Raw genomic sequence first — 15996 nt, 5'->3', positions numbered from 1 at the left:
TACTATCAGAGATTATACATGCTTCATGCACACATAATAGTGACACATTTGAAGCACGTTGAACCCATTGAGTCAAAATTGGTGAAGTGAATAGCTGATTGCACTGCTGCATTTACCACGTGTTTATTTTGCCCTAGATCCCTACTCAAAACCCATTAACGTCTGGTCACTCAGTAAATACATCAGTGTAGTTTTTCCTAATGTGCTTTTGTTTGGATATGGTTCACTAAAGATCTTCATTTTGTTTCTGAGAACAGTTATATGTCTTTTTACCTAAAAGAAATTTAGATAAAATATAGATGGATAGATAGATAGATAGATAGATTTATCATAGCACTGTGTCTGAAGTAAAGGAAACTTTTAAAGTGTGATCTCGTAAGCTTTCCTCATAATCATTTAGTTTTTTTGTAGTCCTTCCACAGTTTGGTGTGCAAATATAAGCACATACAAATGTTTTCTCCTTCTTTACCCAAAATACATCATAGGATCTTACACACATATTTCGGAACCTTGTTTTTTTTCACATCTCTCGTTCTATATTAGGAATAGAGTATTCTTATTCTTTTGTGCACCAATACATTTATTATTTTATTTAATCAGTCCCCTAATGATGGGTATTTGGATTACAAACTATTTCAGTGAATAGTGTTTTAAACATGCCATTTCGTACACATATGCAAGTATATCCCAGAAGTAGGACTGCTGGATCAAAAGATTTAAGTATTTGTAATTTTGGATGATAGCTGCCAAATTGTTCTCTACACCAGTTTATAATCCCACCAGCAATGTATAAGAATGCTCATTTCCTTGAATGCCTCCAAAGGTTTAACCTTTTGAATTTCTGCAAATCTGAGTTTTTAGTTTGCATTTTTCTTATGAGATAAAGCACCTTTTCATACATTTAAGGGCCATCCGTCATCTGCCTTCATACATTTTGTCCAGTTTCCTCTTGAGTGGATGATCTTTTTATTAATATTAGAGATTAGCCCTTTGCGAAACAATTCTCCATTATTGTTGAAGTTCATCATTTGTCTTTTGACACGACCCACGGCACTTTCTTGCCACACAGGCTTTCCTTTTTAAATTGGACTTACCAAATTTTTCTATTATGGCCTCTAGATTTTGAGTCATAGTTAGGGAAAACTTTCTCACTCCAATATTGTAAAAGAAAAACTTGAGAAGAGAGGTAAGGTTAAACTTCCTGCATAACCTTTCTTTCTGCTTACAAGGGATTTTATGCAAGCCAAGGGATCATGGCTACTTAGTAGAACATCTCAGCCACAACCCCTGGCACAAAATTGTACAAAGAATTTGATAAAGGGCTGTCTTTAGAAGTGTTTCCCTGCCCAATGAGCTGCATGATATAGCTAAGAAACCTACCAATAGTGGCTTGTGGTCAATAGCTTATTATAGAGCCTGTGCTACAAGAATTAATGCAGCAAATAATTAGTAGCTATGATCACAAGTCAAATGAAAATTCATATGCAGTATGAACAAAACTGCTCAACCATAACGTCATAGAAAGAGACAGTGCTTGATATGAATGCACTGATTTATATATTTCTGGTTGAAGGAGGCAGAAGGAATGAAAAACCAGTACAAATAAATGACTACTATATTCTTCATATAATTATACATAAACAATATAGTCTACCACTTCAGTGTCTTCTACTTAGCAAGTGTTTTACCTTTAACATTATAAGGTTTATTTATATCATGATTATACAGATTTGAAAGTATGGTTCAGAGAGATTAAAAAATGTGTACAAGTTCAAAGACCTGTTTACTTGGCAGAAGTGGTAATCAAACCGGATGCCAAAGCTTATACGTTTCCCACCATATAACTATGGACCTCCAAATACATTATGTGGTCAGTAAGCTCTCTGAATTGTTCACGATATTCAACTGACCCTTGAAGAATGCGGGTGTTGGGGGTGCCCACCCTCCAGCACCCATGGTTCCATGTTGGCTGATTCAACCAACCATGGATGGTGTACTACTGCAGTATGTATTTATTGAAAAAATAATCCATGTATAAGTGGACCTGTGCAGTTCAAACCCATATTGTTCAAGGGTCAACTGTGTAATATTTTAAGTGAAAAAATTATGTGTGAACTTGTAATTATTATTATTTGGGCCATTCCAAATATTTCTATGAAAAACTAAATTGTCTGTTTATCTTCTGGTTTGCAATCTGAGTCACCTCTGCATCCCAAGGGTATTTCCACAGTAGCTAACGAAATAAATACTCGTTATGTTTGCTGAAGGAGTGATATGAACCTGTGAGTCACGGGAGTTAAAACTGTAAAATCAGATGTTAGAAAAAAATTAATGCTAGTTAAGTATAATGTCTATGCTCATTTAAATTAGAAGATCTAAGGCAGTAACCTGGAAAGTATTACATATAGTTAGATGGAATGAACTTTCTTTAGAGGATGAAAAAAGAAACTAATTTACTCTCTGATAACTTCTGCTAGAAAAAACTTTAGTAGAAGAAATATATGCAACTATTTCATATTCTATTAATGAAAACCCTATAACTTATACAATGAGTTGATCAACAAAGTTAATGTCTGATATTCTAAGAGGAAAGATTTTTGTCTCTACAAATTATGCAAACCATCATTAGAAACTGATTAGAGATGTATACTGCTAAACTATTAAACAGTCCAAATGACCTGGATTCATTAATTATTCATAAAAAAATGGAGGAAACGTCACTGGGTTCATGAACAAAGTATTTCTATTGGCCCCTGAAAAGGACTTTTGTTACGTTTCACAAAACTATTAATTTTCCTTCTGCAGTATCCTTTGCTTTGGTCCCAGTGAAGACACTGAGCCTATGTATACCAAGTAGGGGAAACTGTTCTCAGAAGGTCAAAGCAATTGTGAGAGCTGATTTTTTGGTGCATATTAATAAACAAAAGTGAAACACGTGCATATTAGAAGCATCGTATATTTAATGTCAAAGAATTTGAATTCAAGTACAAAAATTAACACATGATTTCAACATTAAAAACCATAACACTTATTACTCAAAGAACTATACAGTGAATATCAAAAACACAAATGGAGCGTAACTATAAAAACCTTAAATACATTACAGCAAAATTATAATGTATTTCTACAACAAACAATTAACTAAAATATTTATAGTTATTTGCAAGGACCACAATGGTAGATTGCTTTTTCTTTAGTACTGCATAAAATCTGCATCTTAATCTTTTTGCCCTTCATTTCTTTCTACATAATAGTTAGATGCTTCTGTTTATATAATTGTTCTAATCACTAAAACAGATAGTGATCCTTGGTAATCAAATCTAGTGTAACCATTGTCTGCAAGTGCTTTAATACTTGCGAAACTCTATTTAGCAAAGTTATAATGAAAAAATTTAATGTAAATTTCTGGGTTCTACTGACCACTCAGGAATCAGAAGTTATTTAAAATCCCAAAAGTTTAAAAAGAACAGCAGTTTGTTATAACTTTATCAAGAGAAATCACTAAGTAACTTTTTAAACTTAGCATTTTTTAAAGTTTTACAATGGTAGGTTATTCTGAATTGTGACTGATATTTACTATGTTGAAATAAATATATAATTATCATTTTAAAACTAAATGTACAAACCCGATTCTAAAATAAAACTATTTTAATTTGCATGTTTTACAAGGAAACTTTCATACTCCTATTTATAATATTTTCTTCAGAAGAATGAGGCCTGATTGGAGATATATAGCCGCTGTCCAACATGGCTGCCATCAGCAAGTGATACTGTTGGTGACAAGGGATAGCTTGGATAAGAATAAGGCCTTGAAGTGTAAGGAAGCAGGCTGGGAGGCCCAGAAGAGAGGTTAGCACTAACAGGGGAAAGACTATTTATTGAGCTGCGATGGAAATTGTAGTCTGTAAATAAATACATAACAATTATGCTTCACATCTTTATGGTTACAAATTTAATTCAAAGAGACAAAGCATTAAAACTATAATCACAGTTTAACATAATGTTCTAACATTCAAAATCCTGATAATCTTATATTGCTGGTAAAGACTGTTTCAGCATTCACTGCATTGCAAATCCTGATAGTTTCATCAGTCAGTATTACGTAAACTTTCACTGACACAATGCTTCAGAGATCTTACTAGAATGCATTCTTGGATATCTATTGTTTTGTGTCTTTATGATCACCGAAAAAGAGAACCTCTGATTTCTCTTGCTCTATCCACAAGGCAACTCCTTTTAAATTTGGTACTGACACTAAGGGATCGTCCAAGAAGATATAAAACAGTGAATTCATATTTGCTTCTTTTCTGAAACTGTATTAGGTACCAAACCAGCAGACACATTTACCCCTGGACTGCAAAAACTGTCTAATATTTCATTATTTAAATACTAATGTAAACATTTATACAACCCCACAAGCCAATTTAACATTAGAATCCTACTGGTACCATAAAACAGTAAAATGAATCATCTTCACAAAATAAACTTCAAGAAACCATTATCAACTTACAGTACAGAAAAATCCCAAAATTAAACCAAATTATTTCTTTAGAAACCAACATTTGAAATACTACTATTCCACAATAAACATTCATCTTATGTATGAATAATTTCCTGCTTCATTAGTTATAATGCTTACAGATGTGTGTGAGTACTAAAGACCAAATTTGTAAATCCTGTACTTTCCAAAAACTCAACTACGTTCTTTGGTTTAGAGTAAGCCAAGGGTGTGAAAATGACTATGAAGTGATTATTTATAAAAGGTATGGTGTTTCTAGGAACAGAAGAAATTAGGTCACCTTATGCACAGGTAAAGTTTTTTCTATATTTTCCTGGTGCTAGAAATGAGGCCTAAAAATTAATGTTAACTTAGTATTCTCATGGGACTTAATATTAAGCCAACAGGAATGAGATCAGCTGCAGGAGAATAAGCTCAAGCAACATCAGAAAGGACCTAGTTAAGAAAAAAAATGGAAAAAATAATCAGTTAAATATAGGTTTAATTTCTAGCACTGTAAAACTCTAATTAGAATAATTTTATAACCTTTTTATTTTTATTAATGGTACCATAAGATCAATAAAAGCAGTTTGTTCCAAGAAGACATAAATACATTCAAGGCATACAGTTCAAAATATTTTCAGTATTTTGAAACTGGATAAGGAATGACTTTGACACCATTTGCTCTTCTAATATCCAAAAGTAGGATAACTCTAGGTATTAGAGAACTTTTTTTCTTCTCTTAACGGATCCACTTTGCCTGAAGCGTTATGGCATTGAGTATGAACAAAAACCTTAGTGTTCCTGATAATTCAAATAATTGCTAAAAAAAAGTTCTGATTCTCTCCTTCTAAACGTTATCACACAAATACAATAAATTCCTTATTAAGCATGTATATATAACTAGCTCTTTCAAATTTTAACAATGTGATACAGACAACATGATTTAGAAGAACAGATCTTTAAATATTTACACTTCTGTATGTGGGGAAATGTAGTTTTCAGAGAAATCACTTTCACTTTGGGTTTATATCCATTCAAGATCTAATGCAGCCTACTCATGAAATGTGGATAAAAAAGAGATCTTCAGGAGAAGATTTCACAAAGAAGATAGACAACTGGCTACTAGTAGAGTGCTTATCAGGTCTGAAAATTTGTATTTCTGATATTTCCCTGATGTAAACCTTCAATTTACAAATACCCTAACAGACTGTTTTGTTCTCACATTTTTAAGGAGACTAAATTAAAGTATAAAATTAAAAGTTCACTTTGATGACTTTATTCACAGAGGATAAATCAAGAAAAAAAATTTCCCCCTAATACTATAAAGATTAGGAAACGAAAAGCTTCAGATGTTTATAAGCATTTCAAAAATAATTTTTTTACAATTTAAGAATCTAAATATATTCGGGAAAACATCTGGGTGATTAGAAAATATAATACATGTCAAACTTGAGACAATAACTGTGAGATAAACCTAGATGAACCATGTTTTCCCCTAACATACAACTTATATATCACAGACAATAAAAATCAGAAAACATCACTGATTAACAAATTAACAAATGAATTAAAATTCCTAACATATACTTACTTGCCCACCCCTGCTTTTTCTTCCCAATGAACATCCTTAGCTCTTCGATCCCACTGTTTCTGCCTCAGACTGGGATATTACTCCCTTTCCCCCCTCTTCTTAAGGGAATGATACAGAGCCAATTTCAGAATTTAAGTTTTACACTGAGAATTATTCAACTGTCTTAACACTTTTTTAAATTGAGGCACAATTTACATACAATAAAATGCATACATCCTATGTGTTCATTTCAATGAGTTCTGAGAACTGTATAAATCTATGTAACCAACACCCAAAGCAAGATATAAAACATGTCCATCAATCTAGAAGTTCCCATTATTCATTCCAGTCAAGAGCCCTTCTGCTGGAGGCAACCACTTTCTATCAGTAATGCTTAGTTTTGACTGTTCTTGGACTTCATATAAAATGTATTCTTAAAGTATTTTTTTATATCTTCTCTCAACATAATTTCTAAGATTCATTCATACTGTATGTATTAGTAGCTTGTTCCTTTTTATTGTTCAGTAGTATTCCATTGAATGAATATACCACAATTTCTTTATCCACTCACACTCACCTGTTGATAAAGATTTGGGTTGTTTCTAAATTTTGACTATTATGGATAAAGCTGTTCTGCACATTCTTATACAAGTCCTTTTGTGGATACAAATTTTCATTTCTTTGGGGTAAATAACTAAGAGTAGAATTGCTGGGTGGTAGGTTAGAGATAGATACTGCCGAACAGTGCACTGTGACCATTTTTACACTCACGTCAATAAAATATGAGAGCTCCAGTTGCTCCAAACCCTCACCAACATTTGTTATTGCCAGTGTTTTTAATCATCGCTATTCCAGTGATATGAATGGTATCTCATTTTGGCTTTAATTTGGATTTCCCTTATGACTAATAATGTGTTTAGTGACCATTTGAACATCTTCTTTAGTAAAGTATCTGTTCAAGCCTTTTGATCATTCTTATTGGTTTTGTCTTTTTATCGTTGATATCAATAAAGTTTTTGACTAATTAGATTCTCTAAATCAAAATGTTAAATAGCAATAGGTTGAGTCCTCACAAGTCTCTAATTCAAACCACCTCTTTCACTGAAGAATATTACAGACAAAAGATGGTTGATTAAGTGACTGTTCCATATTCCCACAGTTAAATGGAGAAAAAAACAAATTAAAAATGAGGCTTCCCAGTTCCTAGGAAAGTATTATTTCCACTTGATCAAGCTTTTTTACTCTGGCAATCTTCTCAAAACTGGGTTGAGAGAAAGCGTTTCAAAAGGCTGTTGTGTGTAGGGGGAGAGAAATAGAGGATGGTCTAAGTTACCTGGCTTCTGCTTGAGCCTGCCCACGCCCACACTCCCCACTTAAACCCACACAGCTCTGCATTCCCTTGCTTTATATGCTAAACTTTTATGTAACACTTCATTTGAAGAAAAGGCCCTTTTAACGCTTTAATATAATTATTAGAGATAACATTTTGATCAAATCCTCTAAAATTTCATATTTATATGTTGAATGGACACATTTTTACAGAATAACTTTGACCTATATTAAGACTAGTAAATAGGCTTAACCTTAAGTGCCAATTCTAATCAAGCAGTAATCGCTAAAAGGACCCTGGATTCCAAAGGATTCTGAAGCTGTGTCTGGAATGAGCAAGAAAGTGAGTAGTAACTGTAGCGCCACATCTGACATGGGCGCAAGAGCAGAGCCGGCAGCACATTCATCACCTGCTTGCCAGTCCCGCCTCTGCAGCGATTATAATTTGGTCTCCTACCTTTCTCTGTCCAGCACAAGAGACGAATACCATCAATATGTTCCTTAGTGAAAACTAAGCAATAGATATATACTGATTTACTCTCTTCTTGTGTGTCCCTTTTTTGTTTCTAATTCTCTTACACCGCTTGACCGAACATCACAGATTCTCTAGCTGCTTTTGTTTCATATGAAGCGGGGGAAACCCTTAATAGAGACTTTAAAGTGAGTTCAGTTGAAAGTGTCTTCTCATACTAATCTTTTTCTTTTAGTTTGTTTCTGACCAGATATTCTTTAAACTAATTTTCCATTAGAAAGTAAATTCTTCATAATTGTTTTCTTTTCCTTGTTAGCTCTGAGTTCTACCTTCACACTCATCCCCTCTCTTTTGGATGCACCTTTTTAAAGTGTACAATTCAGTGGTTTTTAGTATATTCACAAAGTTGTGCAACCAAACTCCACTATCCAGAACATTTTCATCACCCTTAACAGAAACTCTGTACTTACTAGCAGTCGCCCCCCATTCCCTCTCCACCAGACCCAGCAACCACTAATTTTTCTGTTTCTATAGATTTGCCTATTCTGGATTTTTCATATAAATGGAATCATATAATTTATGTGGTCTTTTTAGACTGGCTTCTTAGCATAATGTTTTCAAGGTTCATCCATGTAGTATGTATCAGAACTTCATTCCTTTTTATAACCACTGTATGGGGATACTGCATTTTGTTTATCCATTCATTAGTCAATGTACATCCAGGTTGCTTCCACCTTTTGGCCGTTAGGAAGATTTTGTGTGGACATATGTCTTCAATTCTCTTGAGTAAATAACTAGGAATGGAATTGCTGGGTCATATGGTAAACTCTATGTTTAACTTTCTGAGGTATTGCCAAATGTTTTCCAAGGCAGCTGTACCATTTTAACACTCCCAACAGCAATGTATAAGGGTGAAGCACCTGACATTTTGACCTATGAAATACATTTCCCACCTTAATACATATTTTAAGTATTTCTTTAGATTTCTATGAGATCTTTATTAAAATTTTTGAAAAAAATTCATTTTACTATTTTATTATTTCAATTTCTATCATTCCAAGAGTCATAACTATAATAACTCAATAACTTTCTTTTACTGAACCACTGAATTTCATCTGCAAAACAAGTTTTTGGTAACAGTATTTATTATACATACCCCGAATATAAAATACAGCTGGGTTCAAACACAGAGATTTACAAAAATCATCTGTAATAGAATATTATTAACATTTATCATTTATTATTTTGTACTTTCTCCTAGTACAGAAGACCAAGAGCTAACTATAAGGCAGAGGAAAGAATTTTCAGAATTGGTAATTATTAAGCAACTTATAACCTATGAAATATTTAAAAATCATTAATTTTTAAGTGATACTTCTGGCTGGAATACACTAGTATTATCAAATTTACTGGCATTTTTACTTCATTTACTTTCCCTACTTCAATTCAATTTTTAAAAAGTATTTTTATTGTCTACTTAATTTTTCCTATCAGATGACTGACAGCAAAGGGCAAAAAGTAGACGGGCAATGACCAACATTTTTTCTAAGACTAGGCCCACAGGGTAACTCAGGCCACTATTTCTGTTTTAAGATGATTTATAGGAGGGTTTGAGTATGATAATCTTAGTAACAGGTGGCTGGATAAGAAAATTATTGTCTACAACTGTTTCCTTATAAGGTTCTAGTTAATTAGTTCTCTGATTTTACTAGATGATTATATTTTTCAGATTCAGTTTTGGGAGAAAATCATCTATTTCTGTTTTCAACTAAATTATTTTTTTACTTTACAACGTATTTTCCCATATAATTTTGAAAGAGTGATTTGGACTTTAAATTCTTACTCTGCAACTTCAATATTGTAAAACAATCATAACCATATACTTTGTCAGATATCAGTACTTTTATTTTTAAGAAATTACAGCCGTTTCATTCTAAATTATCTCTAAAGGTTATAATTTAAACTTCAAAAACAAGGGTTTGAAATCCTAGAAAATGCAAACTAATGTCACTATAGTGACAGCAATCAGTTCAGTGGTTGCCTAGGAAAGAGAGTAGGAGGAATGGATTATAGTAGAGGTGATAGAAATGTTTATTTTCTTGATTATGGTCATTTCACAGACTTATACATAAAGCAAAACTGACGAAAGTGTACACTTTAAATATGTGCATTTTATTGTATTTCAATTATACCTCAAAAAAGTTATAAAGAAATCCCAAGTGTTTCTCTAGGTTAGTTTAAATGTTTCTCAAACTACAACCCACACAATTCAAGTACCTTGTCAAAACAAGAATCCCTTAGGCCAAAAGACATTGGGAAAACTTTAGGAAAGATGGGTTTAACAGCTAAACAAATTGCTACTACAATTATTCAGGATGCTAACATGCATTATGATTTCCATGGGGAGTATATATAGTACATGGTTCTTCCCAAACTTGACCATAGAAACAGTTATTTCACTCAACAACTTGGCAAATCAGTTTGGGAAGAACTTTTAATAGGGACCCTATATAATGGGAAAACATTAAAAACAAATCAGAAAAATTCTTAAAATACACGAAACACAGCAATTACAAACTCAAATGCCTTCAGAGGCCAAGATGTAACAAACAAAAGAAGAACTCAAAAAGGACCAAATATAAAACAAATGCTGTCCAGCTATTTGTAGTGAAATGAAACCCAGTTGCTTTCCTTTCGAAAAACTGAAGAGACCAAACAAATCATATCAAGAGCTTCCAGTTTGCTACCTTTGTATTAAGAGATTGAATTATGTCAAATTCCCTTTAATGCTAGTTTCTATACCATTTTGGAAACAGAGGAATAAAAGAGCAGCCTATGAGGGGGAAAATTATGATCCAAGCTATAGCAAACTAGGATTGTAACCTACTCAATAACACATGGATTACTACCCAGGGAACTACAACATTCTTTTTGCCTCTACATGTAAAAAGGAGTTTGGATAGTAATAATCTTTACTCAAACTATAGACTACCTTTAGCTTCCTACTAAAACTTATCCTTCTCAGTACCATGTTGGAAAAACTAAACAGTGAATCCTAATAAACATAACTTTTATTCTAATTGTATCAATAATAATTTTGGTTTAGTAAGCTTGAAAAAACTAGAGTTCCATTTTCAAATAAGTTTGAGAAATTCTGGGTAATCTACTTTATAATACACTCATTCCAACTACATCCACCTTAATACTGTTTGCCATCCTGGTGGTTCACAGTGTACACACTAGCATGTTAAAAGTTTTCAGAAGACCTGAAATATAGAAGTCAGTTTAACTCTTTAAAACTTTGCTTAATGCATCTATAATTAACAAAGCTATAATAATTAAAAATTTTCACAAGGTTTCATTGAACAATTTTAAATATTTCTTCTTAAAACCATAAGAAGAATTAATTTATAACTGGCTTTCTGGAAACTAAATATATCACTTAATATTCCTAAGAGACTTTTTCTTACCTGTTTATTTTCTCCAAATTCTTCTACATAAGTCCAGGCTGAAGAGACTGTGTTCCCTGTCTGTAAGCAGTGAAGACAGAAAAGAATTGAGTCTTTAGATTGATGTTACCCCTTACCTTGGAAGTGCATGGAATCCTTGATAACTTTAGGTAAAAACTATTTGATCAGTAAATATGAAAATAAATTGAGGAAAAGAAAAAAGTGATAGTTATTTCTGAAGTTCTGCAAAGATGAACAAAGAGAACAGTATTTTGATTTTGGAATGAAAATTATGAGTTAATACATTCACAGAAAAAACATATCTTTCTATACAAATTAAGTCCTTATTAGTTGGTTTTTCCAAGTACTACTCTACCAATAAAATAAGAAAAGGATTTTAAAAACAACTGAGATTGCCCAATTTTTGATAAGCAGATAGCCAAAGAATCTAAGTGAATTTGAAAAATATCAATATCCTTTCTTTCCATCTTAAAAAGAAATAAATGGCCAAAATAATACAAACCATAAAAAATATCTGGCTTATTAACAGCTAAACTTTAGAAGCCTAGTTTAGCCATATATAGTACAACTCTGGACATCCATCCATTTTGGTGGATCTCTCTTCATAGGAATGTATATCCAAAGCTATGCTAAGAAACTGCATTAGAGTATGAACAAATGAAAAATGTTTGATGATCCACATAAAACTACAGATTTTTAAATACCCATCTTGAAGATAACTCAGCAGAAAAAAACAGTCACAGTATTTTCTGAGTTTCACATAATGAAATAGGTAATTTAATCAACCCCCCCCCCCAGTGAGAACTATAACACCTAGACAATTATTAAAAGCAAAACTACCCACATGAAAGCACTGAGAATGGCCAAGACTGAAGAACTGTGGACTGTGATCTTAGACAAGAAACCCAAAGAGGTGTGCACGTCTTCTGGAGGTGTGTTTTGCCTAGGAGGATTGGCCAATTCTAAAGAATCTGAAAGGCAAGGGAAGATGGCAAGAGACCGACAAATTTCTGAGGATAAGAGGACAAAAACTGGAACTGAGGAGCTACTGATGTGGCAAGTCTAGAACTGTGAATAAAACTGAACCAGAAGTAGACCAACTTTAATGATGACTAAATTCAAATCTTCTCAATCCCTGCCTGGATTAAGACAATCTGGGATTGCCAGTCCTTTGGTCACCTTTCGGAAGCAAAAATAAATCCTCTCTGAATAAAGTTAACAGCATGTTCGCTTTCAAATTATCTCCACATTTTTTTTCATATACAATATCTGGAATTCAATCGAAAAGAACCAAAGAGATAAAACAATGTTTTATTGTTGACCTAAAAGCACAAGAAACAAAAGTCAACAGTAACAGATCTACAGGAAATGTAAAGTTTTCAGAACTAGATATTAAAATCATTATGACTAATATACTCAAGGAAATAAAAAACAAACCTGAAAATTTTGGAGGGAAAGTGTAAATCATAAAAAAAAGTCAAATGAAATTTTAGAACTGAGAAATAAATTCAAATAATGGTTTTATCATGTTAGACACAGATGAAAAAAAAGAATTCATGAGCCAAAAGACAGGTCTGAAGAAAATATGCAAACTAAACACACAAAAGAATGGAAAAGAACAGAAAGCACATAGTAGATAAACAGGATACAGTAAAACGGTCTAAGAAATGTATAACTAGAGTACCATATAGAAAGGATAGACAAAATGGGACAAAAGCAATATATGAAAACAGAATCACTTAGAACTTTCTAAAACAAGTGAAAAACACTAATCCACAGATTTTAGAAGTGGTGAAAGTCCCAATTAAGATAAAAACTAAGAAAGCTACAAGTAAATCTATCACAGTAACACTTGTGAAAATCACAAGAGAAAATATTAAAAGTAGCTGGGGGGTGGGGAGGTTTACAGTAAAGGAGTAATAAGCAAATTATAGCTGACTTCTCAACAGAAACAACAGAAGCCAGAAGACAGTGAGTGGAATTAATAACCTCAAAGAATTAAAGGAAAGTAACTGCTGATCTAGTAAAAATACCCTTTCAAAAGGCAGGTGAATTAAAGATATATTCAGGCAAACAAAACTGAGGTAACCTGTCATAGGTGTATTCATACCAAAGAAAACACAAATGAATGTTCTTTGAGCAGAATAAAGAAATAAGCATAGTTGACGCATAGGAGGAAATAAAGAGCAAAGGAAATGATATATAAATGGTAAATGAATACTAATCTATATTAACTAAAAACTATTATAATTAGGTATGTAGGGAGTTAAAACATATAAGTTAAAGACATACAGAAATATCAAGACACTACACAAAACTGGAAGAGAAAATTTAAAAAGTTAAGAGTGTACTAAAGTCCTTGCATTGTCTGGAATGGAATAAAAGCACTAATTAATATTAGATTTCAGTGAGTTAAGAATACATGTTGGAGTTTACAGGGTAATAACTAAAAGGATAATAAAGACTCTATGACTAATACAGCTAAAAGAAGAAGAGAGAAAAGGGCAAATAAATAATCCATCAAAAGAAGGCAAGAAAGGAGAAAAAGGAAATAGAATAGGGACACCGAACAAGGAATAGAAAGCAAATGGCAAGACAACGGACTTAATTCTAAGCATTTCAATAAGTATATTCAGTTCAAGGTGAGCAAACTCAAAACACATAGACTTTCAACAAAAACAAACTTCAGCAACAACAACAAAAGCTAACCATATATTGGGCTCATCTTAAGACTAAGATACAGGGAAAGTAAAAGTTAAAATATAGAAAAAAATACGCATGCAACCCTAATCAAAAGAAAGCTTGTAAGTCTATGTTAATATCAGAAAAAGTATTCTTTAAGGCAGGAATGCATGATAGAGACAGAATGACACAGTATAATACTAAAAGGTACACTTCACCAGAAAAATATAACAATTCTAGATTTCTATGCACCTAATACACAACCTCAAAATATAAAAAGCAAAACCTGACAGAATCAAAAGGAGGAAAAGATAAATTTGTAGTCATAGTAGGTGATTTTCATGACCCTCTCATAGTAATAGAATGAGCAGGCCAAAAAAACATGAAAGTAAAGAAATTTACATATAATTAGTAAACTTGGCCTAATTTATATTACGAGTTGAACTGTGTGCCCAAAAAAGATATATTGAAGTCCTAACCCCTAGTACCTCAGAATGTGACCTTATTTGGAAATAGGGTAACTGCAAATGAAATTAGTTAAGATGAGGTCATACTGGAGTAGGGTGGACCCTTAATCTACTATGATTGATATCCTTATAGGAATAGAGAAACACAGAGAGGAGAATGCCATGTAAAGACACAGGGACACACAGGGAGAAGATAACCATATCCAACACAGGCAGAGATTGGAGTAATGCATCTATAAGCCAATGAACTAAAGGACTACTGGCAAACACTGGAAGCTAAAAGTGGCAAGGAAATGCTCCCCTACCAGCTTCAGAGGGAACATGGCCCCAACAACACCTTGATTTCTGATTTCTAGCCTCCAGAACTGTGGGAGAATAAATTTCTGTTGCTGAAGCCATCCAGATTGTGGTACTTTGTCACAGCAACCCTAGCAAACTAATACACAGCAATTAAAAACTGGAAACAGATTCTTTTTAAGCAGGCATGAAATATTTAATTGGTCATTAAAAAACAAAAAGCAAAGGACTGAAATGATACATAATATACTTTCCAATCATAGTAAAATAAAAACAATATAACTATAAAAATCTTCATATTTCAGAAATTTATACTCGTGAAAAGAAATCAAAATATTTTCAAACAGATGATGATAAAAATAAAGTACATCAAAACGTATGTGATGCAGCTACAATCATACTTAAGAAGTCAATTTGTAGCCTGGAAATGCATACAATGTAATAAAAGAAAGGCTGAAAACTCTAGACTAAGATGGCTTCTTAAATGATATTCCACATATCCAAAAAATATACAACACCAATCTTAAACAAACTCTCCCATAGAATGGTAAAAGAGAAAAAACTTCCTAATGTTTTTATGAGGAAAAGTATGGGACAACCTTATGAATGAACATAGATACAAAATCCTAAAGAAAGTATCAAAAATCAAATTCATCAATACAAAAAAAGGATAATGTACCATGACCAAACTGGGTTTATTTCAGAAATGCAAGACTGATGTCACATTCAAACATCAGTCAATGCAATTCACCACATTAAAAGAATAATAGACAAAATGATGTAATTATCTAAATAGATAAAGAAAAAATTCATCACCCATTTGTGATAAAACCTCTTAACAAACTAGGAAGGGACTGGAAGGGACTATTCTTACTGTGATAAAGGGCTTCTATAATAAAAACCACAGCAAACATCATACCTCAATGGAGAAATATTGAAAGTATACAAGGATGCCTTCTATCATTATTTGTATTCAAGACTGGACGAGTGGTTCTAGCCAGTGCAATAAGGCAAGAGAAAAAAGAAAAGTATAAGGATAGAAAGGAAGACAAAAATTCTCATTATTTGCAATTGACATGACTGTGTATGTAGAAAAATTTTAAATAATGTAGAGCCAAAACAAACCATTATACTCAAATGTTTTATTCAATACATAAAAAATAAATTGTATTTATATAAACAGGAACAATCAGAAATAGAAAAGGCAC

The 15996-nt window shown here is 32.6% G+C and overlaps 1 protein-coding gene across 2 annotated transcripts in view; it reads right to left on the bottom strand.

Moving 5' to 3' along the window:
- Positions 1-3702: 3702 nt before the first annotated feature.
- The window catches only part of RBM46 (RNA binding motif protein 46), a gene marked incomplete at both ends in the record, with an annotated part of 31224 nt that continues 18930 nt past the window's right edge, over positions 3703-15996 (bottom strand). Inside the window, one exon of one of the 2 annotated variants that reach the window (XM_081231226.1) lies at positions 3703-3902. In XM_081231226.1, the coding sequence (XP_081087352.1) occupies positions 3703-3902 (200 nt within the window). Of the gene's footprint in view, positions 3903-11346; positions 11403-15996 lie in introns of those variants that run through there. The other variant, XM_081231227.1, reaches the window with a different exon arrangement.

The sequence above is a fragment of the Mesoplodon bidens genome, assembly GCF_964165515.1.
Source record: "Mesoplodon bidens genome assembly, chromosome: 1".
Taxonomy (NCBI): Eukaryota; Metazoa; Chordata; class Mammalia; order Artiodactyla; family Ziphiidae; genus Mesoplodon; species Mesoplodon bidens.
The sequence above is the reverse complement of the archived record's forward strand: the minus strand, read 5'-3'. Positions and strand labels throughout refer to the sequence as shown.